This window comes from Phoca vitulina, unplaced genomic scaffold, assembly GCF_004348235.1.
Source record: "Phoca vitulina isolate PV1807 unplaced genomic scaffold, GSC_HSeal_1.0 scaffold11, whole genome shotgun sequence".
Classification (NCBI taxonomy): domain Eukaryota; kingdom Metazoa; phylum Chordata; class Mammalia; order Carnivora; family Phocidae; genus Phoca; species Phoca vitulina.
This window is the reverse complement of record NW_022589714.1, coordinates 43,878,892-43,900,483: the sequence shown is the minus strand read 5'-3', so window position 1 is coordinate 43,900,483 and position 21,592 is coordinate 43,878,892. Positions and strand designations below refer to the sequence as shown.

Sequence of the window (21,592 nt, the reverse complement as noted above, 5' to 3'; positions counted from 1 at the left end):
GCCCCTTTCTATTTCTATGGCATTGGTTAATGTCTTCTTTTCATTTCTGATTTTATTTGAGTCCTCTCTTTTCTTGGTTGGTCTAGCTAAAATTTTATCTATTTCATCTATATTTTCAAATACCAGCTGTTTCTTTGACCTTTTCTATTGTTTTTTTAGTCTCTATTTCACTTATTTCCACTCTGATCTTTGTTATTTCCTTCCTTCTACTAACTGTGGGCTTTGTTTGTTATTCTTTTTAAAATTATTTTAAATATAAAGCTAGGTTGTTTATTTGAGATTTCTCTTCTTTCTTAATGTAAGCATTTAGCCTTATGAATTTCCCTATTAGAACTGCTTTTGCTGCATCCCATAAGTTTTGGTATGCTGTATTTCCATTTTCATTTTTCTTAAGGTATTATTTTATTTCTCTTTTGATTTCTTCTTTGAGCCATTAGTTCTTCAGTAGCATGTTATTTAATCTCCACATGTTTGTGAATTTTCCAGTTTTCTTCTTGTAATTGATTTCTAGTTTCATACCATTGTGGTTGGAAAAGATGCTTGACATAATTTCAGTTTTCTTATATTTATTGGGACTTATTTTGTGGCCTAACATGTGATCTGTCCTGGAGAATGTTCCATGTGCACTTGAGAAGAATGTGTATTCTGTTGCTTTTATATGAAATGTTCTACATATGTCTAAGTTCATCTCATCTAATGTGTCATTTAAGGCCATTGTTTTCTTATTGATCTTCTGTCTGAATGATCTATCTATTGATGAAAGTAGGGTATTAAGGTCCCCTACTACTATTGTATTGCTGTCATTTTCTTCTTTTTGGTCAGTTAGTATTTGTTTTATATATTTGGGTGTTCCTATTTGGGTGCATAAATATTTACAAAATCATATCCTCTTGTTGGTTTGACCCCTTTATCATTATATAATGACTTTCTTTGTCAGTTATTACAGTTTTTGTCTTAAGATCTATTTTGTCTTATATAAGTATAAATACCCTAGCTTTGTTTTGGTTTCCATTGCATGGTATATCTTTTTCCATTTCTTCAGTTTCACTCTGTGTGTGTCCTACATCTGAACTGAATCTCTTGTAGACAGCCTATGGATGGGTCTTTTTTTTTTTTTTTTTTTTTTGGAGAATTTAGTCTATTTACATATAAAGGAATTCTTAATAGGTATGTACCTATTGCCATTTTGTTAATCATTTTCTGGCTCTTTTGTAATTCCTTTGTTCCTGTCTTCTCTTGCTCTCTTCTTTTGTTATTTGATTATTTTCTGTAGTGGTATGCTTTATCTTTTGTGTATTTACTATAGGTTTTTGCTTTGTAGTTACCATGAGGCTTATGTATAACAACACAATTATAACAGTCTATTTTAAGTTGATAACTGAAGTTTGAATGCATTCTAAATCTCTACATTTTTACTTCCCCCCACCACATTTTGTTTTTGATGTCACAGTTTACCTATTTTTATCTTGTGTATCCATTGACAATAATTGTAGTTATAGTCTTACTACATTTGTCTTTTAACCTTCATACTGGCTTTTTAAGTAATTAACTTTACTACCTTTACAACATTAGATTATTCTGAATTTTACTATATACTTACCTTTACCAGTGAGATCTACACTTTCATATATTTCCTGTTCCTAATTAACACTGTTTCATTTTAGCCTAAAGAAGTCCCTTTAACATTTCTTGTAAGGCTTGTCTAGTGGTGATGAACTCCTTATGTTTTGGCTTGTCTGGAAAACTCTTTATCTTTCCTTTGACTATGAAGGACAACTTTGCCAGGTAGGGTATTCATGATAATTTTTTCCTTTCATCACTTTGAATATATTGTGCTCCTCTCTTCTGGTGTGCAAAGTTTCTGCTGAAGAATCTGCTATTAGTCTTGTGGGAGTTCCCTTGTACATAACAAGTTGTTTTTCTCTTGTCATTTTTATGATTTTCTCTTTGTTTTTAACTTTTGACACTTTAATTATAGTGTCTTGGTGTGGGTCTCTTGGGTTCATCTGTTTTGAAATTCTCTGGGCTTCCTAGGTCTAGATGTCTGTTTCCTCCCCCAGTTTAGGGATATTTTCAGCCATTATTTCTTCCAATAAGTTTTCTGCCCTCTTCTCCTTCTGGGATTCCTAGAATGTGAATGTTGGCCCATGTGATCTGTAAGTCAGATCACATGGTCACCAGAGTCAGGCTGTTAAGGGATGTGCCTTTTGGGTGACAGCCACAAATGCCGGGTGCCAGTTATTTACACAAGCTCCTTTGTTGGAGATGCCAGCATTTGGGAGCAGAGCATAAGGAGTCTGAAGATAGCACTCACCCTTCCAAGTCTCTGGAGAGGATTATAGTTGACCCTTGGATGTATGTTTCATTAGAGGCCTGATCCTCAGGCCACAGCTGTGAAGATAAAGCAAGAGGCCTCTTTCAAAGTAAGAAACCGGGCATTTCCTTCTGATATCTCAGTGCTCAGCCCTGGGGTGGGTAGCTGGTTATGAACCTCCCCCCGCCCCCCATTTATTATAGTCCTGTGGCAAACCTCATTTGCCACCAGAATCAGGTGATCAAGAGACATCCCCTGGGTGGCAGCTACAAAAAAAACCCAGGGGGCCAGACATGTGCATAAACTCCTTTCTGGGAGACATCGGTGACCTGGAGTGAGGCAGAGGGACAGTGCATCAGTGGTGCCCACCAGCCTCCGTCTTTGGAGAGTATTTCAGTAGGCCCTGAGTTGTATATTAAATTAGATGCCAGCCTCTCAGGCAGAAGCTCTAAGATAAGCAAATAGGCCTTTTTCACAGAAAGGCTGGGCAGTTTTCAGTGGGCTGCCTCTGTGTTGGACCCTGGGGTGTAACAAGATATGTCTATGCAAACCCATTTATAAGGGCTTGACGCCCCCTGCCCTCCACCCCCACCAGAGCCCTCAGGCCTGGGCTTCATCTCTACCCAGTGGTTTGTGTGTCTTTTCCACTTCAGGTCCATGGAGATGTTTGGTTTTTAAGCCTGGTATGTTTTCTACTTTCTCTGTTTGCATTTTATCAATTATTCTATATTTTTGGAGGTGAGGAACTGTACCATGTAACCAGAAATCTCCCATATATATGGTTTTAAGTTTTCTGCCTCTTCTTTTACCATTCTTTTTTTTTTTTAAAGATTTTATTTATTTATTTGAGGGAAAGAGAGAGAGAGCACAAGCAGGGGGAGGGGCAGAGGGAGAGGGAGAAGCAGGCTTCCCACTAAGCAGGGAGCCCAGCTCGGGGCTTGATCCCAGGACCCTGGGATCACAACCTAAGCCGAAGGCAGATGTTTAACCCACTGAGCCACCCAGGCTCTGCATCTCCTTCTCCCCTTCTTAAAAACACATGTACACCAGAAATTTTGTTTTCAAAGAATTTTGTCCTACTTATAAATATCATTCAAATACTCTTGAAGGAAATGAAGAATTGAAAAAGAACTTTGGTGCCCATCTCATTCTTATAGGTAGGTTTTACACTTAAGAATATAGTCATTTATAAGCTGTGCTTTGAAAACTTCATTCTATAATTCCAAGGAATTCCAGGGTTCAGTTACTATTTGTACCCCAAAACAGATCCTCAGTGCTGTGTATGCCTGTGCATCCTGTTTGCTCTGTTCCGCATGTCCTGCCATTAGCCAAGCTGGATTCCTTCTGTCCCTGGACTCACTGCCTCTAAAGGAACTCTTTCCCCTCACTGTAAAATGTCTGCCCCCACCACCCACTGGAATCCCACTCAGTCTCAGATGCTCCCTCCTCAGTGAGGCCTTCCCTCCTGACTGCGGGCAGAAGTCCTTTCTCCCTCTTCAGAATTCACAACAAGTCATACCATTCTGAGGACATTGATTACATGCTACTTTGTATTATAATTATTTGTAGAAATACCTTTCGATTCCTTCCCATCTCTGAGATCTGTGATTCTAAGTATGAAAATAAATAGAGACCTGGTAGGGAAAATACATTACTTTTATTTTTCCTTGTGAGACTCTCATATCAAGGACTCTCAGAAAAACAGGAAAACCTATGAGAAAAAAAAATAGAATGACTTTTAAGCAAATGAGATATTCATATTAGGGCCAGAGCAAGCTGGAATACAGCAATGATTCTGTGTTACTTTGAAGAGTTCAGAGGACCCCCCACACATATCCTCCCTTGTTTCTCATAACAACCTGCTGAGATAGAGCAGCTGTTATCATCTCCATCTTGGCCAAAAAACTCCAATTAAAAATGTAATCAAGAAACATGAAGATTTAAGTTCTGTTATTGCGTGTATATGGTACCATAAAAGAACTAGTAGTCAGATGGTCAGAAGGTTCTGGTTTGAACTTATAACATGGTGATCATGAGCTTTGGTTTCCTTGGCCACAAAATGACTAAATGACTTCTAGGTTCAAGCTAGAAAATTCTATGATTTTCTAAGGCACTTAATTTGTAATTGAAAATGTCATGACATATTCTTTGATCTCCCTCTGAAGGATATTTGCATATCTGCCATTAAGGAGAAGGATATTGAAGCCAAGCTGACTCAGGTGATTGAAAATTGGACGAACCAGAACCTGAGTTTTGCAGCATTTAAGGGAAAGGGAGAGCTCCTTCTCAAAGGAACTGAATCAGGAGAAATTATCACTTTGATGGAGGATAGTTTAATGGTCTTAGGTTCCTTACTAAGCAACAGGTAATTTTATACTTTGGGGGGAAGGTTTTAATTTGGTTTTTAGGGTTATATAATACTAGGTGAAAGCCCAGTTTTGCAGCTGTGGTATAACACAAGATTCTGACCTGAAGTGCTCACTCTTGTCTGTCCTTAAATGAGCTACCCATTTTCCCTAACAGTCATGGCCTCTGTCTCTTCCTTATGGTACCCATCTCTTCTTACTGTTTTTCTGGTGGGCACCATCATAATTACTCTCCCCCAAATTGGCAGCTTATCTCTTAAACATCTTGGCTCCCCACTGAGATGACCTATTCATTTTATTTTCTTTCTCTTTGGTTCCTCCAATATGTCATCTTTGCCCTCCTTGGCCAACCCTGCTCAAGTGTTCACCCAATGACCCAGGAAAAGTATGCTGGCAACACATGAAAGGAATATATTATTAGGGGCTTGTTACATAAACACTTCATGCATTTTTTTTTATGGGGAAAAGTGGCTATATGTGTGCTGGGTTTACTCTGCCCTAAGTGAGATGACCTGTCCATCATTGGATTACTGAACCAGCTGGAAGGTGACTGTGACCTTGAGTGCAGCTTTCCGAAATGGGACTCAGATTAAGTATACTGTCAGGTCTTAATCTGAGCGTTAGCAACCTCTAATCCCCTAGCTGACTCCGCAGTAATTCTCAACCGTTCTTCACTTTAACACACCTAAGAAATATGTCACAACCTCATCATTAGCAGAATCAATGTCTGGGATGCATTGGAATTCTAATATCCCTTCTCTAGGTTGGAATCGCTGGTTAATAAATGATATTCTGCATAACCTCTGGCCCCAAAGGCAGTCTTGCATTTGGATAATGTACAATTCCAAAGCTCCTAGTTCTGGGAGTTCTGGGTTGACTTGCTGGGGCTAAGATCCTAGGTACATCTTCTGCTTTCAGGGAATCTGAATAATCCTGGCAAAGGTGACCATAGGATATTCAGTGGTTCTTAGACTTTATGGGATACTGTTTTCATGGTTCATAGCAAATTTTGCCATGCTGATTTCCTGAATGATGACCTCTTGAAGAAAGGCTGTAGATTCACCTGAACAGTATCTGTAGCCAATGAATTCAGGATTTGAAGGCTTTCTTAGTTTCATATTTAACTTGGATTTAGCCTGATTAGTATAATATTTATTTATAGTACTAGTAAACTCAATGCCGAGGCAGTGCCTGCGGGGTCTCTAGGGCTGCCTGGATGTGACTTCAGGAGTAAATTGTATATCTCCATGGGTGAGACTTGACTCCAGATATTGCCTGGATGGTGACACTTTGCTAGTGGATTCCCAATTGATCCATAGGAATGCCTAACAATCATGACAGGTTCCACCATGCAAAGTTGTGCAATGACCAAAGGACAGAAACTGGTTATGCTAGATCTAATTTCAAATCTCCCTTTTTCATGTCGGGAAGTCATATGCCATCAAAGATGACTCTTTTTTCCCTCCATGCAGGGCCATTTTTGGCCTCAAATATCTAGGTGCTTCAACCCCCTGAAGTGCCCATCTTATTGTGCATGTCTTAATTTTGAAGATGCTTTTAACATACTGACTTCCTTTCGGCTCTAGAATGATGGTCAGCTGGACAGTGTAAATTGGGTGTTGAGTCAAATGCTTCTTACTGCCTGAATAGCTCACCTATCTCCTTGCGGCAATCTTTTACATAACTCCGTTTATACCTCCATGTATATAGCATAGGCTTCTAGAGAAGTTATGGGTTGCATTCAGGTGTCAGACTATACCCAGAAGAACCCCCTTATATATGTGAGCACTGTCAAGTCATCCTGCCCTGGATCCAGAAAAGTCTGAAGAACCTTGTCAGTAAGTGCCACTCACCAGCAATATCACTACACCACATCAAACCTACTTGTCATTGCCACAAACTGAAGTCAGCTTCTTAATCCAACTGTAGGTAATTGGGTCTTTACCCAGTAGCTTCCCATCACTTCTTGTATGACATCCCCTGTATTTTTTTGTCTTTCTTGGCTGTGCCCAGCTTTCTGGACACCTCGAATTCTCACGAACTCTGCAGCTAGCTCTGATGTTGAGAAAACAGGAAGCATGCTATTTGGGGGCAACTGTTCTGGATTTCTAACACCGTAGAATCTAGGCACAGTGCCTGGTGGAATTAGCAGTCTGTGGGTGAGAAGAGCACATCTATAGGTGGACATCAACCCTCAATCTTGACATTGGCCTTGTGGTAATAGTTTCACAGACCAGGAACAGTGTTCTATGTATTATTCTTGCAGGCAGTGCTCACTTGGATTTGGTTCACAGAAGTCTTGTAAAAACACCTTATCCCATGTGTTCCCTTTCATCCCAGAAACAGCCAGCACAATTCCTTTGCTGGACCTCCCCGTGTCACAAAACTTGGTTCATCTTCTGGTCTGTGACTCATACACAGAAACAAGTAAAATCGCTATAATGATATGAGTTTTACTCCTAGAAAAGCAAGTATCTCATTAGCTGTGTGAAATTTATTAGGAACCGCCTTTTAGGAAAAAAAAAAAGTTCACTTTCAAAGGAATGTTTCTCGTCTAATTTACTTTGTTAGGCCATAATATTTTCTGCATCATCCTTAAAATATAATATTTTTCCATTTTTACTTTCAGATATAATGCTCCATTTAAAAAAACTATCCAGAATTGGGTGTATAAATTGTCTACTTCCTCAGATATAATTGAAGAGTGGCTAGTAGTCCAGAACCTTTGGGTTTATCTTGAAGCTGTCTTTGTAGGTGGAGATATTGCCAAACAGCTGCCTCAGGTAAATATGGTTTCTGTCACTACTGATAGCACAGTTTGATGTGTGTTGTCCGTATGTCTCTGCAGAAATCTTTACAAAGACATATGGCTGTATCTTGATTATTTAAACCAGGGTTTGCAATCTCTGGCCCACGCACCTGTTTTTGTAAATAAGTTTTATTAAAACACAGCCATACCTATTCATTTATGTTCTGTCTATGGCTACTTTAGCATTGCAACAGCAAAGTTCAGTAGTTGTAACAGAGACCATATGGCCTGCAAAGCCTAAAATATTTACTATCCAGCCCCTTGGCAAAAGAAGTTTTAAAAATGTGCTGATTTCTTAATTTATTTTAGTAGAAAGAAGAAACGCACATATTTTCAAATTTCCAGGTTGTCTGAAGATGTGAGGTACATTCAAATATGGTACTATTAAATTATAGTAGTTCATCTCTTCTAAGAGGTCACCTTATAATCTTCCTCTGAGAGTAGAATTAAATTAATCTGTATTGTGTAAGCACAAATTAACTATTAGTAAGTTGACCAGTAATAGATCAGGTATATACCATGGGGCAAAGAAACAGTTTTAGAAGCCCTTAACAAAAATCTTTAAAACAGCTTTATTTGGGCCTTTTAAATAAATAAACTTACTAATAGCTTTGTTCTATGAAGGTAACGTCCCTCTTATGAAATTAAGCCTGCTCTTTCTGAATTTCTATAAATACAGGATCTATATAAATTTAAAAATCAAGGATAAAAGAGCTTTGAAAAGGGCTCATTTCTCTTTGTAACAACACGTTTTGAACATAATTCTTTTCTTTTTCAATCAGAAAGTTGCATTGTTTTAAAAAAATACCCTTGAAAGTTGTCAAGGAGTCAAGATTATGCCATTTCTAGAGGCATTTTTACAATTGAATGCAAAGCTTAATATCATCCATAGTAAATAGAGAAATTTCATTTGCAAAAACATAAATGAAGCTTTGTTTTGGGGTTTCACTTTTTTTTTTTTTCTTTTTCCTGGGGTATTTTTGAGCTGTAATTATTCAGAGGATCTTGAGATCAAATTATTTTCACGCTTCTTCAGTTTGCCCATCAAACCAAACACCTGGGGTGCTGAAAGACTAGATTTGAGCTTTAAGTTGATAGCTCTGCAAATTAATTGTGTGGCATTTTGAAAAATGTATTAAATATAAGAAAACAAACGATAAGCCCCATTGTGACAAAGCAGTATTTCAATAAGCAGTTTTATGACTTTGGGTTTTTGTTGTCCAGAATTAATTCAGATGAAAAAAAATTGCTACTTTAAATTATGTAGACTGAGAACTAGTAGAAGCCGGTCTGAGGAACTCTAGGAAATTCCAAAATGAAGACTTTGCTTTATTCAAATGCTAATTTTTCCTAACTAGGAGTTTGTTTTTAGGAAGCAAAGCGGTTTCAGAATATTGACAAGTCATGGATGAAGATAATGCAGCGAGCTCACGAGAACCCCAATGTGATCAGTTGCTGTGTTGGAGATGAAACCATGGGGCAGCTTTTACCTCATTTGCACGAACAGTTGGAAGTATGTCAGAAGTCACTCACAGGGTAAGAGCTGAAGTTTTAAGTTTCCTCTCATTTTATATGTGATGGTGTTTTATCCCATACAAGTAAATAATATTGACGGCATTTCTGGTTTGGTAGGGATGGCTGAAGTGGCTCTAGGAATGTAGCATAAATTTAATTTTCCTGCAAAAAAGACCCCATAGATTTGGGGGTTGAGGAGTTAAGACATTTTAGTAGTTTTATAGGGTCACTGTAACAAATTCCCACCAAGTGGGTGGCTTAAAACAACAGACATTTATTTATTTGCTTAGACTTTGGGAGGCAAGAAATCTGAAATCGAGGTGTCAGCACTTTCGGAAGGTGCTAACGGAGAATCTTTCCTTGCCTCTCCAAGCTTCTGGTGGCTCTAGGAGTTCCTTGGCTTGTGGCTACATAATTTAGATCTCTCTGTCTTCTCATGTCCTTCTCCTCTTCTTCCTGTGTGTCCCTTATGAGGATTCTTATGATGGGATTTAGGACTCATCTGGATCATCTAGGATTCTCTCTTCTCAAGATCCTTAACTTTGGGGCGCCTGGGTGGCTCAGTCGCTAAGCATCTGCCTTCGGCTCAGGTCATGATCTCAGGGTCCTGGGATGGAGCCCTGCATCGGGCTCCCTGCTCGACAGGGAGACTGCTTCTCCCTCTTCCGCTCCCCCTGCTTTCGTTCCCTCTCTCACTGTGTCTCTCTCTGTCAAATAAATAAATAAAATCTTAAAAAAAAAAAAGATCCTTAACTTCAATACATCTACAATGGCCCTTTTTCCAAATAAGGCCACATGCACTGCTTCCAGGGATTAGGACGAGGACATGTCTTCTGGGGGACTACCATTCAACCCACTACAGACATGGAGTAGAGATGTGCACTAAGCCAGCAATTAACCAGACGAATCCACAGATGGTTTTCTTAAAAGACAGTTCATTCTCAATTTCTGTTTGAAATAGAGTTATGGTATATCCTAGTTTATCCAAGTTTATGCCTCTGTCTTTACTTCATGGCTAGTTGGTCCCCCCAGTGCTCCCCCAGTATCCTGGTTTGGAGATAATTATGTGTTCATCCTGGGTTTAAGCCATGAAGTTCACAATAGCCCTAGAAAGGTCATGGTGATGTGATTTGAAGTGGGAGTTCATGAGCAAACAGCCAAGAAAGAATACTTGAGACTTTTTGGTGCAAAAAGGTGGCTTTATTAAAGCACGGAGACAAGACCCCCGTGGGCAGAAAGATCTGCACTCGCACTTGGATTGTGAGGAGCAATTGATTATATACTTTGGTGTTGGGGGAGGTAAAGACAAAGGAAGTTTCCAAAAGGATTTTCATACGCGAAAGAAGACTTATAGGATCCTGGCTATTGTCAAGCTAGGGTTGTTTTTTCCTCTAGTAAGGCATTAACATTAAGACGGTTGGGAGTTCCTGGAGGAGTGTTGTATTCTGCCTGCCTCAAATATTTGTGAATGGGCTGCAAGTTAGGAAATTTAACTTTATCTACATTTCCTTTTGCCTTTGTTCTCTGCATCAACAGGAGGGCTTTTGAGAAAGAAGACCATAGATGATGGAGCAGGCTCACTCTGAATCCCTTTATTTCCACTTGCTTTCCCAAATGCCATCCGTGACCGAGCACAGACTGGTTCTAACCAAACATTTCAGAGGCAAATGGGAAATGACCATAGGTGTTTGGTTTTATCTTACTAAAGATGTTAGGGATTGTGTCTTGGCTAAAATAACCCCCAAAATTAATAATTCAGGGGCGCCTGCGTGGCTCCGTCAGTTAAGCGTCTGCCTTCAGCTCAGGTCATGATCCCAGGGTCCTCGGATCAAGCCCCGCATCGGGCTCCGTGCTCAGCGGGGAAGCCTGCTTTTCCCTCTCCCTCTGCCCCTGCTCATGTGTGCTCTCTCTCTCTCGCTCACTCTATCTCTCAAATAAATAAATAAATAAAATTAATAATTCAGAAAAAGTCATTTGGTAACATGACTTTATTTAAAGGTATTTGGAGAAGAAGAGATTACTGTTTCCAAGATTCTTTTTTGTATCTGATCCAGTTCTCCTGGAAATTCTTGGACAAGCCAGTGACTCCCACACCATACAGGTATAATCTTAAAATCTATTGCCTAAATTGCTTTTTTACACAGCATACATAATTAATAATAAAAATGAAGTTAGCATCTAAAAAGAACAGGCAAGAGAGTATTAAAAATTATGTTGAGGATAAAATATCCTATTTTCTGTGTATTCTGAGCTCATCAACCTGAGGCAAGAGTCACTGATCATGCAACTCAACAGCTGAGTGACCTTAACCAGCTTCTTAATTTTCTCGTGCCTCAGTTTCCTCATCTGTAAAATAGGGATGTTAATGGTTCCCACCTTAAAGGATTGTCAAGGATTACATGAGATCATGTACTGGAAAGTATCTAGAACACAGTATGTGCTCACTAAATGTAATTCATTATTATGAGCATTTTAGTCTAAATATTTTTAGATCAAATAGGGATTGTGGTTTAGATTTGTCCAAATCCAAGTGCTTCTCAAGGGCTTTTAGCCATTTCCAAGGGCCGTACTTCCAGAAAGTGGAGAAAAATGACAAAGAACCAGGTGTGGGAGGCACTGAAACACCCATTCCAGGGCTGTGTCTGGTTTGGCAATCCGGGAAGCCGCTACTAATGTCTTCCTTGCTGGTTTCCAGGGAGCTGGAGGGAAGCAAAAAGAGAGGAGGGAAATCAAAGCTGTGTCAGGCAGAGAGAGAAATAGGAGAGAAGCAGGACAGAGCTGTGTCTGGGAGGGACGTGGGTAGGAACCGCGGGGTTCAGTCTCCATGTGGAGGAAGGTGACAGTCTTAGTCCAGCCTCGATAGCGGAACAAGGGCGTTTGCAGGAAACAGGCTGTGGGGCTGGATCTTAAAAAGTGGGCCTCCAAGTCAATCGGGGGTCAAAGCAGTGCTTTGTTTGTGTCTTTATTCGTTGACACCATTAGGTAAATTCTTAATCTCTTTCAAAGTCAATACATGTTAAGGCTTTTAAATGCGCCTCAGTGGCTTTTGTGTTTAGCCTCATGTGTGATGTTTTTGCTCTGTCTTGTCCTTTCTGTAGCCACATCTCCCTGCAGTATCTGACAACATAAATGAGGTGACATTTCATGCTAAAGACTACGATCGTATCCTGGCCGTCGTATCCAGAGAAGGAGAAAAAATTATTGTAATTTAACATGGTTACAATTTTGTTATTTGGATTTCTTCAAAAATTTAGGTTGAGGAGAATGCAATTCTCTTTTGAACAACAGAGAGTGGGGGAGGAGGGTGGACTTGGGGTCTAGTCCTTTCACCCTGGCTTGGTTACAAATGAGTTTATTTGACTCCTCTGAGACTTGTTCTATCATCTGGAAGATGAAAATTTTAGACCAGATGATGTTTCTAGTTCCTTCCACCTACAATATTAGTTGATTTTTCTCGTGTTTTGAATATACTGTGTAAAATTATTTGCTTTGCACTGAGGTACTATGATTTATCAAGTGAAGTGTGACATTTGTAAAAATAGGAAATTATTATCAATTTGTAATGTATCTGTAATATATTTTTTAGTTGGATAGTCCTGTTATGGCCAAAGGTCCTGTGGAGATTTGGCTTATGGATTTGTTAAAAATGCAGATGTCGTCCCTACATAATATAATTAGATCTGCATTCTACCAAATCAGCGATTCAGGATTTCAACTCTTACCTTTCCTCAATCACTTCCCAGCACAGGTGAGACTATATAATGTTTAAAATGGTGGAAATAGGGGGGAAAGATACTCGGGAAGCAGTTGGCCTGATGGTGTGGCAGCTGTCGTAGCTCTGAGCTCTGGGGAGGCCTTCCCACCCTCAGCTGCCATCTACCTACATGTCTACCTACACCGTTCTAGGCCAACCCATCCCATTCCCCGGAAGAGGATTTGCCACTCTTCTCCCATCATTAAGGATAATACTAAGACTAAGGTCACTAATGGAAAATTTCATCTTATATATAAGACACACCTATCTGTGTATGAAAGACATCTATCTATGGATGGATTAGATGGTATATTTTCCATATGTCTATGTATGGATAGATAAAGATACAGATATAGACAGGAATACAGACATATATAAAAGGAATGAGCATAGCTTTTGCTGAAACAAAATCCATCTTGCCTTTTGTGTATTTTCACTTCAAGGGATTAAAAGTTGGCATAATCTGTTAAAGGAGGCCTTGTCATGCAACTAACCTCCTAACAGGACAGGACCTTGAAGAGCCTGGGGTTGGAGCAGGTGTTCTCTTGAATAGCTCTCATGTCCTAATGCTCTCAGGAACGCTTCACGTTGCACCAAGTATTATTAAAACTGGGTGCAGGAAAAGAAGAGCCAACAGTTTCATTCAAATTTTCAAATTTCAGCCAAAATAAATGAAGAATGATGCTTTGTGATCTGGGTCAGAGATAGTGTAGGAGAGAAGGCAAGAGATAGCCAAGGAAAATATAGGTAGTTTTTACCCAAACTGTACTTCTCTAACTGTTCCTCCCGGCCCAGCCTCCAAATCCCAACTTAGTGCACACACAGCGGAGACAGCTGAAATGATAGGAAATTACTTATTCAAATGACACAAGTAGCGATATAGAATCAACCTTTATTGGAGAGCATATTTTGATATTGTATTTAATATTTTTGTATTGTATAATCTCCTTGGCAAACTTTAATATCCTTATCAGCTTTATTACCTTTGTGATGAAGTTTTATAAAATACTTCATTTGGTAAGGTGAGAAAAATAGCTCCTTAGACCAAATCAGTATACTTTCCCTCTCCCAGGAAAGCTTGATCGCCTGTATATTCTGAAGGAGACGATCAGTCTAGTTTAGACAAAGCAGTTAACATTATGTGGAGAACTGAAAGCAAGTTCAGAGCAGGAGTGAAGTTGAGCAGGATATAGCAGGAAAGTTGACCAGCCATCAGGATTTTCTGTAGTGTGTATACAACACAAGTAAGGAGATGAAATTTTAAACAGTTTCAGCGGGCAAATTTTAGTTATTTGGAGAAATTGCTTTAAAGAGTAATTAAGGTATTTATTCATCCAGTATACACTCTATACATGCATATTTATTCAATATGTACATTACTTACTTCTACCATCTGGAAATGATGATTTAATATTTTAGTGTGTTCCCTTCTAGCATTTTTAACATGCTTATTACAGGCAGTGAGTAACACTGAGGAGAATGAGCATTCTTGTTTTGTTTTTATTTTAATGAGACATCCTCCAGTTTTCACCATTAAGTCTCCTGACTTCTTAAACTGAATAAAAAACATAATTTAAACTTTCCTTGGTGACTCAGGATAGTCATTTTATTTTTGAGTAATCTCTATACCCAACCTGGGGCTTGAACTACACAACCCTGAGATCAAGGGTTGCATGCTTTGAGCCAGCCAGGCTTTTAAAGATTAGTTTTTAGAATATACCATTAAGCAGTGATTTCTCAGAGATTGTGGGTCTGTGTCTCTAAATCAGATAGCCTTACACTGCCGGGTATTTTTGTTTTGTGGGTGTTTGTTTGTTTGTTTGTTTTTTGCTTTTCCTCTCTTGCACCATCAGCTGCTGCTGCTGGAGTCAAAATTGGCTTGCTACTGGGAGCTTCCTGACATGGGAGGTTTCCTCCACATCAGGCTGCTCTCACCCCAGTCAGGTGCCTTCATTTATGCAGAGCCTCAGGATTGGCCACTGCTCTAGCAGAAAACATTTTGCAGTCTTGAGGAGGCAGGGATAAGGAAAGGGTTATATTCCTGCCTTAGCCACATTAAATGCTGTGCCCGGCAGTATCCCCATGCCACTCACTCTGCTCTCAGCCCTCTGCCAAATGTGATGTTGCCTTTGGTCCAAATGATCTTGGATCTGTTGCTCGACTCTGCTGATGAACAAAAGCTCCTAAAGGGACGACTGGTGCAGCAAGGCGAGGGTGGGCCATGTTCCGACAATTTTACTCCTTTCCCGGGGTAAAAATTGTAGGCAAGGTGACAGTCACAATTTCCTTATGCCCTCATCAGGAGAAAAAGGACTAGCTTCTCCCCTTTCTCATTTTCTGTCACTCTCTCTCTCTCCTTCAGATAAATATATATAGAGAGAAGCAGATGTAGGAAAAGGTACGGATGATAAAGAGAGTGGGAGATCAAGAAAGGAGATAGCGTACTGTTTCTAGAAGTTGCAGAGAGACCTTTGGGAAACCTTGCTACAGAAAAACACACAACAATGAGTCTAGTAATTGTGTTTGCTTTCCTTGACAAAGAAAAATCATCATATGGAGCTATCTGGTGGTCGCAGATCCTTTATAGAAAAATTTCCTAAGCATCCTTCATAAAACACATACAACTCCATAAATGGTAGCCATCGTTTAAATTACTATTTATCTCTCTGCATTGAAGTCATTAAATATCAGTAGTTAGAACTTTAAATGTTTATTTTTCCCCTTTTGGGAGTGGAGAAATGCATATCTCTTTTTAGTTTAAAGTGGGTCAACCTTGTTCGCCTTCACATTGGGTGAGTGACCACCAAATTTTATCATAGACGTGCTTTAAATAGTTGGAAAATTTACTTATTATTTTTCTTCTGGATGCATAGGTGGGGCTTCTGGGAATTCAGATGTTGTGGACACATGATTCAGAAGAGGCTTTAAATAATGCAAAAGATGACAGGAAAATCATGCACGTGACCAATCAGAAATTTTTGGATATTCTAAATACTCTAATTAGTCAGACAACACATGACCTAAGCAAGTTTGATAGAGTGAAGTTTGAAACTCTGATTACCATCCATGTGCATCAGAGAGATATTTTTGATGACTTGGTAAAGTATCTTTTTTTTTCTTAAACTAATTCAGTGTACTAATTAATAATTTAGTGCTCCTAATAATGAACAGTTAAGTATTACATCTATTCTCTAATGTATATGAACCTTCCATCTACTTGGTTCTTTTCTGCACCTGTCTCCATATATACCATGGCTACAAATACCCTATTTGGTGGTTCAAACAACCATATGTGTATATTCATATATGGCATACTGAAAGTCTGGAACCAACTGAGAAGATGTGAACTAACTACTTGTTCCATTACACCAAACCCCCAGGGACATGATACAGTATAAGTGGGACTGGTCATGAGTTATTTGCTTCATTCAGAAAGAAGTCTTGATCAAATAGAATCAAGCTGCAGAGAAGTCTCACTGATAACGTGTCTGATCGATAGTGTCCAACAGGGCATCATGGGCTTGATCTGGACAAGGTTCTGTAGGGTGAGAGTAGGAGGGGTGGTATGTGAACTCCCTTCAGGAACAGGACTCTAACCAGAGGTCTTGAGCAAGCCAAAGTTCTCCTAAAGCAGTGGTTATCATTATAGGGTAGGGGCCCAGGAGGTTTTGATATAACACCATCTGACTATCTTTGTCTTTAACAACCATCAATTGATTTGATTTGATTTGATTCATCTTAAAGGCATCTCTTTTCTTCACCAGAGACATGTAATTCATACAACGTGGGGCTCTTTTTTAGAGAATATGATCAGAGACTACTGGTTTCAAACTTGTATCAAAAGCTCTGATCAGGGCACCCGGGTGGCTCAGTGGGTTAAGCATCTGCCTTACACTCAGGTCATGATCCTGGGGTCCTGGGATCGAGCCCCACATTGGGCTCCCTGCTCAGCAGAGAGTCTGCTTCTCCCTCTCCCCCTGATTGTTCTCTCTCTCTCAAATAAATAAATAAAATCTTAAAAAAAAAAAAGAATTCTATCAGATAAGTCATATTTATGGAAGGTTGAAGGACATGCAGTCCATTTATTCCCCTGGAATCTAGACCCTCACTTCTCAAAGTATTATTATATGCCAACCAGTTGCATTAGCATCTCCTGGGAGCTGGTTAGAAAAGCAGAATCTCCAGCCCCCTCCCCCCACCCCACCCCCCACTGAATCAGAATCTGCATTTCAAGATTCCCAGGTGATTCGTATATGCATGTTCAAGTTGAGGAAACACTGCTCTAGGATTTATCTCTGGATCTTCTGATCAAGCCAGTCATGAGAGAGCTGCATACTCAGACCATAGTTCCTTAGCCATCTACAGAGTTGCTTTCACTAAATTGCAGTTACTATCATACTTTGGCTTTCTTTGAAGTCCACCTCAAGAAACTCTGTGGAATCGATTACTGTATCTGTGAAGAGCATGCGGCTAACATTTCTTGCTGACTCTTTTTTTTACTTTTTTTTTTTTTTAAGATTTTATTGATTTATTTGACAGAGAGAGAGAGAGTACAAGCAAGGGGAGCGGCGGGCAGAGGGAGAAGCAGGCTCCCTGCCGAGCAAGGAACTGGAAGCAGAGCTCAATCCCGGGACTCTGGGATCATGACCTGAGCCCAAGGCAGATGCCCAACCAACGGAGCCACCCAGGCACCCCTCTCTTGCTGGCTCTTGAAGCTGAAATCCCATGGAAGAAATTTCTTTTAGATTTAAGTGCTGAGCAAAGCTTTACTTTATATACAGAATGGATTTTTAAAAAGAAAAACTGATACACAATTAAAACCACATAACTGTATTCTTTTTGTCTTAATTACTATTGAACTCATGGTCTCTCTGCATCCCAACTAAAATGAGATCTCACGGCTGGCATATTTGCATTTTATTTTTCCATGTATGATGCTTAGAACAGCCTGATACACGGTAAGAACTCAATCAGTATTAGCTATTCTTTTTTCTTCATCTTCCATCTCCTCCTCACCATCTTAAAGGATTGTTGAGAGGAGTCAGTTGACAGCATTTCCATGGTGCAGGTCCTGTGTGGGAGAGAGAGTCCCTGGGGGAGACACTGGATCATGTTACCTGAAAGTTGCTCTTTAAGGTGATGAGTACAAACTGTGCTTTAGCCCAGAAGCCAGAATTCCTAACTTCAGGGGGAAACAAGGTCATAAACAAATGATGATGACAAAAAGCAAGACTGTACACAGCATGGAGACTTGATTAGATGGAGACCAGAACATGGCAGGGTTGTCAGAGGCCAGCTGGACGACCTGGAAGTGGGACCGAGTTTAAGAGCAGCGATAGGGGTCATTTACCACTTTCCTGTGATGATTCCCCTGAGTGGGCAGGACCGAGTTTTCTCCAAGTTTGCCCATGGAGAATCATGAAGCGCCTGAGAATGTGGTTGTGGTGGGATGTTGTTCCTAAATGTGCTTCCCTGGTTTCTCTCTCTTGCACGCACAGCTGTGGGAGCCCGGGCCTCTTGCCCATAGGAGTACGCTGATGACCCGGCAGGTTGGTGGGTTTGGCCACAGTGCTGGTGTAGGAAGGCACGTGTGCATAACTGACCGTGCACTCCCTGCTAATCCCTTCGGGGGCTTCTTTTTGCTCTGAGAACACTGCTCAACTCTGTTTCCATGTCCTGTGAAGCCTCAACTCTCTTTCTCTCAAGTCCCAGATGCCTTAGCTATACTGAACTTCTTTCAGTTTCTTGAACATGCAGCCAGATCTTCTGGGTCTTTGCCTAGGACATTTTACCCTTTTTAAAAACTTACTTGTTTTTTTCTTTCGGTTTTGTTTCCCTGGCTAATTCCTACTATTTTTTTCAGGTTTTAGTTTGAATATTTCTTTCTCCAAGTATCCCTTTCAGGCCCCCTAGACTACATTAGGATCCTCTTGCTACATATTTCCATGAACCCTGAATTTCTTTTCATACTGTTTTTGCAATTACTTGCTTATCTGTTTGTCTTTTATCTTCTTTTGTCAGCTCTAGAAGGCAGGAACAATGCCTGTCTGTGTTTACACAGCACAGTGTCAGGCCCAAGGAGGGACCCAAGAAATATATGTTAAATAAATGAGAATCAGTGCACAAAGGAGTGAATAAAAACTGCCCATATGCTTGTGTTTTATGCTATTGCAATTCACTATGTAATCTCTTTGTATTTCATGTTTTTAAGGTAAAAATGCATATCAAATCAGTTACTGACTTTGAATGGCTAAAACAGAGTAGATTTTATTTTAAGGAAGATTTGGATCAAACTGTGGTGTCTATTACAGATGTGGATTTTATTTACCAGAATGAATTTCTGGGATGCACTGACCGTCTTGTCATCACTCCATTAACAGATAGGTAGGACACTCAGTTTTTGTTATTCCACTTTGTAATTAAACAATGTGCTTAACATTGCTTTCAAATTGCATTTGAAATATTAACAGAAGCATATTGCTGTTGTGTTAGGTCTATGCTAGCTCATCAAAGTCAGTCTAACAATGAAATAACCAAGGTTATTACTTAAACGTACACGTGCATTACATTTTTGTGAAGCAGAAAAAGATAAAAGAATGAAAGCAAGCTTGAACATTGACTGTGAGTAATATAGTAATGAATTTTAGATTGCAAGATGGAAAAATACCTCCGGCACCATAAAGGGAAGTCGTTAGAATTGCAAAGAAGGAAGGGACCTTGGAGATGATCGAATTTAGTCTCCTGGTTTTCCAAATGTAGAAATGGATACCTAAAGTCAAGTTTCTTGGTCCAGTATGAATAAACAGGCAATGGCCAATCTCCTCACAGTTCTTTCCAGTATGTGACATCAGAGAGAACTGGGCCTTTTTCATCTCTACATATCCCACAACACCTAGTTCAATATGCTGTACATAGAAGACGCTCAATAAGTATTTGTAGACTTGACTTAAATTGGGTCATAGAATGATTAATTCTGCTGTTCCTTTAAATAGGGCTGCCTGCAGGTATTATGTCTTTAGTCTCTTGATTCATCCAACCTCCTTCCGTATGCCCAGCACTGTAGCATAAACGTGTCCATGAGTTTCCTCTTCCACTGAGGTTTGCATATAAAGCTTCATGTCTCAGGAAGCTTCACTAAGTTTTACTTAGATCTGAAACACATATAACTTAAGCTGGATCATGGATGCAAGAAGATTCATTATATTATTCTTTATAGTTACCTCAATGAGTGAAAAATTTCGTAGTAAAATGATTTATTTGCAATGGTGTCCTGGAGTTGACTCGTACCAGCTTTTTTTTTTTTTTTTTTTAATTTAAATACTTTATTTATTTATTTGGGAGAGAGAGAATGAGAGAGAGCGAGAGAGCATGAGAGGGGTAGGGTCAGAGGGAGAAGCAGACTCCCCACTGAGCAGGGAGCCTGACATGGGACTCGATCCCAGGACCCTGGGATCATAACCTGAGCTGAAGGCAGATGCTTAACTGAGCCACCCAGGCGCCCTCATACCAGCTTTTGAGAGTCAACTGTACGCATCTCTTCCCAGTTTTGTGATACCACGTCGGTAGCTTGTCATGAGCCCTAGTGGAAGTATTTATACCACTGCAACTGGCAAACATGAAAATCAGATTTATTTATTTATTTTTCCTGGAGGGCCAGTTGTTCCCCATCTGCCAGTATACCCCGGCTTATATGGTTCCCTGACTTATGACTTATCCTGACCACAGCTCAAGGAAGGCCTGAAGGTTTTAAGTCAGGGTTGAGGAGTTTAGAAAGCTTGTCCCAAGAAATGTTTGCAATCACTGTACTACCTCTAGTGAATATCAAGTACTCTAGCCTCTTTTACATGGGCGGCTCAAATTCTCAAACAGGCCCATTCCAGTCACATCCGACTCTGGCTTGTGCTTTGGGGCAGTAATGTGTTCTCCCACACTCCTGGTGCTTTCTCTGATTCCCATTTGCAGATGCTATATCACTTTAGCGCAGGCTTTGGGAATGAACATGGGAGGTGCTCCAGCAGGACCCGCGGGCACTGGCAAAACAGAAACTACGAAAGACATGGGAAGATGTTTGGGGAAATACGTGGTCGTGTTTAACTGCTCAGATCAAATGGATTTCCGAGGGCTAGGACGGATTTTTAAAGGCAAGTGTCAAACACTGTGAAATCGTTGTTGGCGAATGTATTTTTATTGCTCTTTAACATTATTTTCTGATATTAACCTAAAGGGGTATTATTCCACATCACTAAAATGTGTACAGGTTGGTGCATATGATATTGCCATTTTTCTGGGTCAAAATGGCTAGATGTCATCAATTTCGTATGGTTCAGTGATATTGCTGGCATTCTAGTCCATGAGTTGAATGTGTATTGGATTGTGAAAATGAAATCAATTTATTATTGCCTGAAACAGTGGTGGAGGGGATAAGATCAAGATAGCAAACCCATGACACATGTGGCTTCTCTTCCTGCATTAAATCCCATTGAAATGAAAGATATTATTTAGAACAGAATTTAGAGACGGTGGTATTGGTGCGGGGATTGATAAATGGACCAGTGGAATACAGTAGAGAATGCAAAAATGGGCCAAAGACATTTGACATATGGCAAAGATGGTATTGTAAATCAGTGATGAAGAGATAGACTTTACTATAAATCATTCTGGGACAAGAGATGATTAATATTTAACAACGGAAATTGGATCCCTACGCACATAAAAATTGGATGCCTACACCATATATAAAAATCAGTTCTGGGGATTAAACACCTAAATGTGGTGGGCAAAACCATACAGTTTTTAGAAGGTAATAAATGCAAATATCTTTGTTCTCAGAGAAA

General features: G+C 39.8%; 1 protein-coding gene across 1 annotated transcript in view; it reads left to right on the top strand.

Moving 5' to 3' along the window:
* Positions 1 to 21,592, top strand: part of DNAH8 (dynein axonemal heavy chain 8) — a 369,397-nt gene that overhangs the window by 154,516 nt on the left and 193,289 nt on the right. The window contains exons 35-43 of the mRNA XM_032410111.1: positions 4,480 to 4,679; positions 7,310 to 7,463; positions 8,862 to 9,025; positions 11,003 to 11,105; positions 12,103 to 12,207; positions 12,591 to 12,752; positions 15,632 to 15,856; positions 18,970 to 19,142; positions 20,721 to 20,899. Coding sequence (XP_032266002.1) covers positions 4,480 to 4,679; positions 7,310 to 7,463; positions 8,862 to 9,025; positions 11,003 to 11,105; positions 12,103 to 12,207; positions 12,591 to 12,752; positions 15,632 to 15,856; positions 18,970 to 19,142; positions 20,721 to 20,899 — 1,465 coding nt within the window. The remainder of the gene's footprint in view (positions 1 to 4,479; positions 4,680 to 7,309; positions 7,464 to 8,861; positions 9,026 to 11,002; positions 11,106 to 12,102; positions 12,208 to 12,590; positions 12,753 to 15,631; positions 15,857 to 18,969; positions 19,143 to 20,720; positions 20,900 to 21,592) is intronic.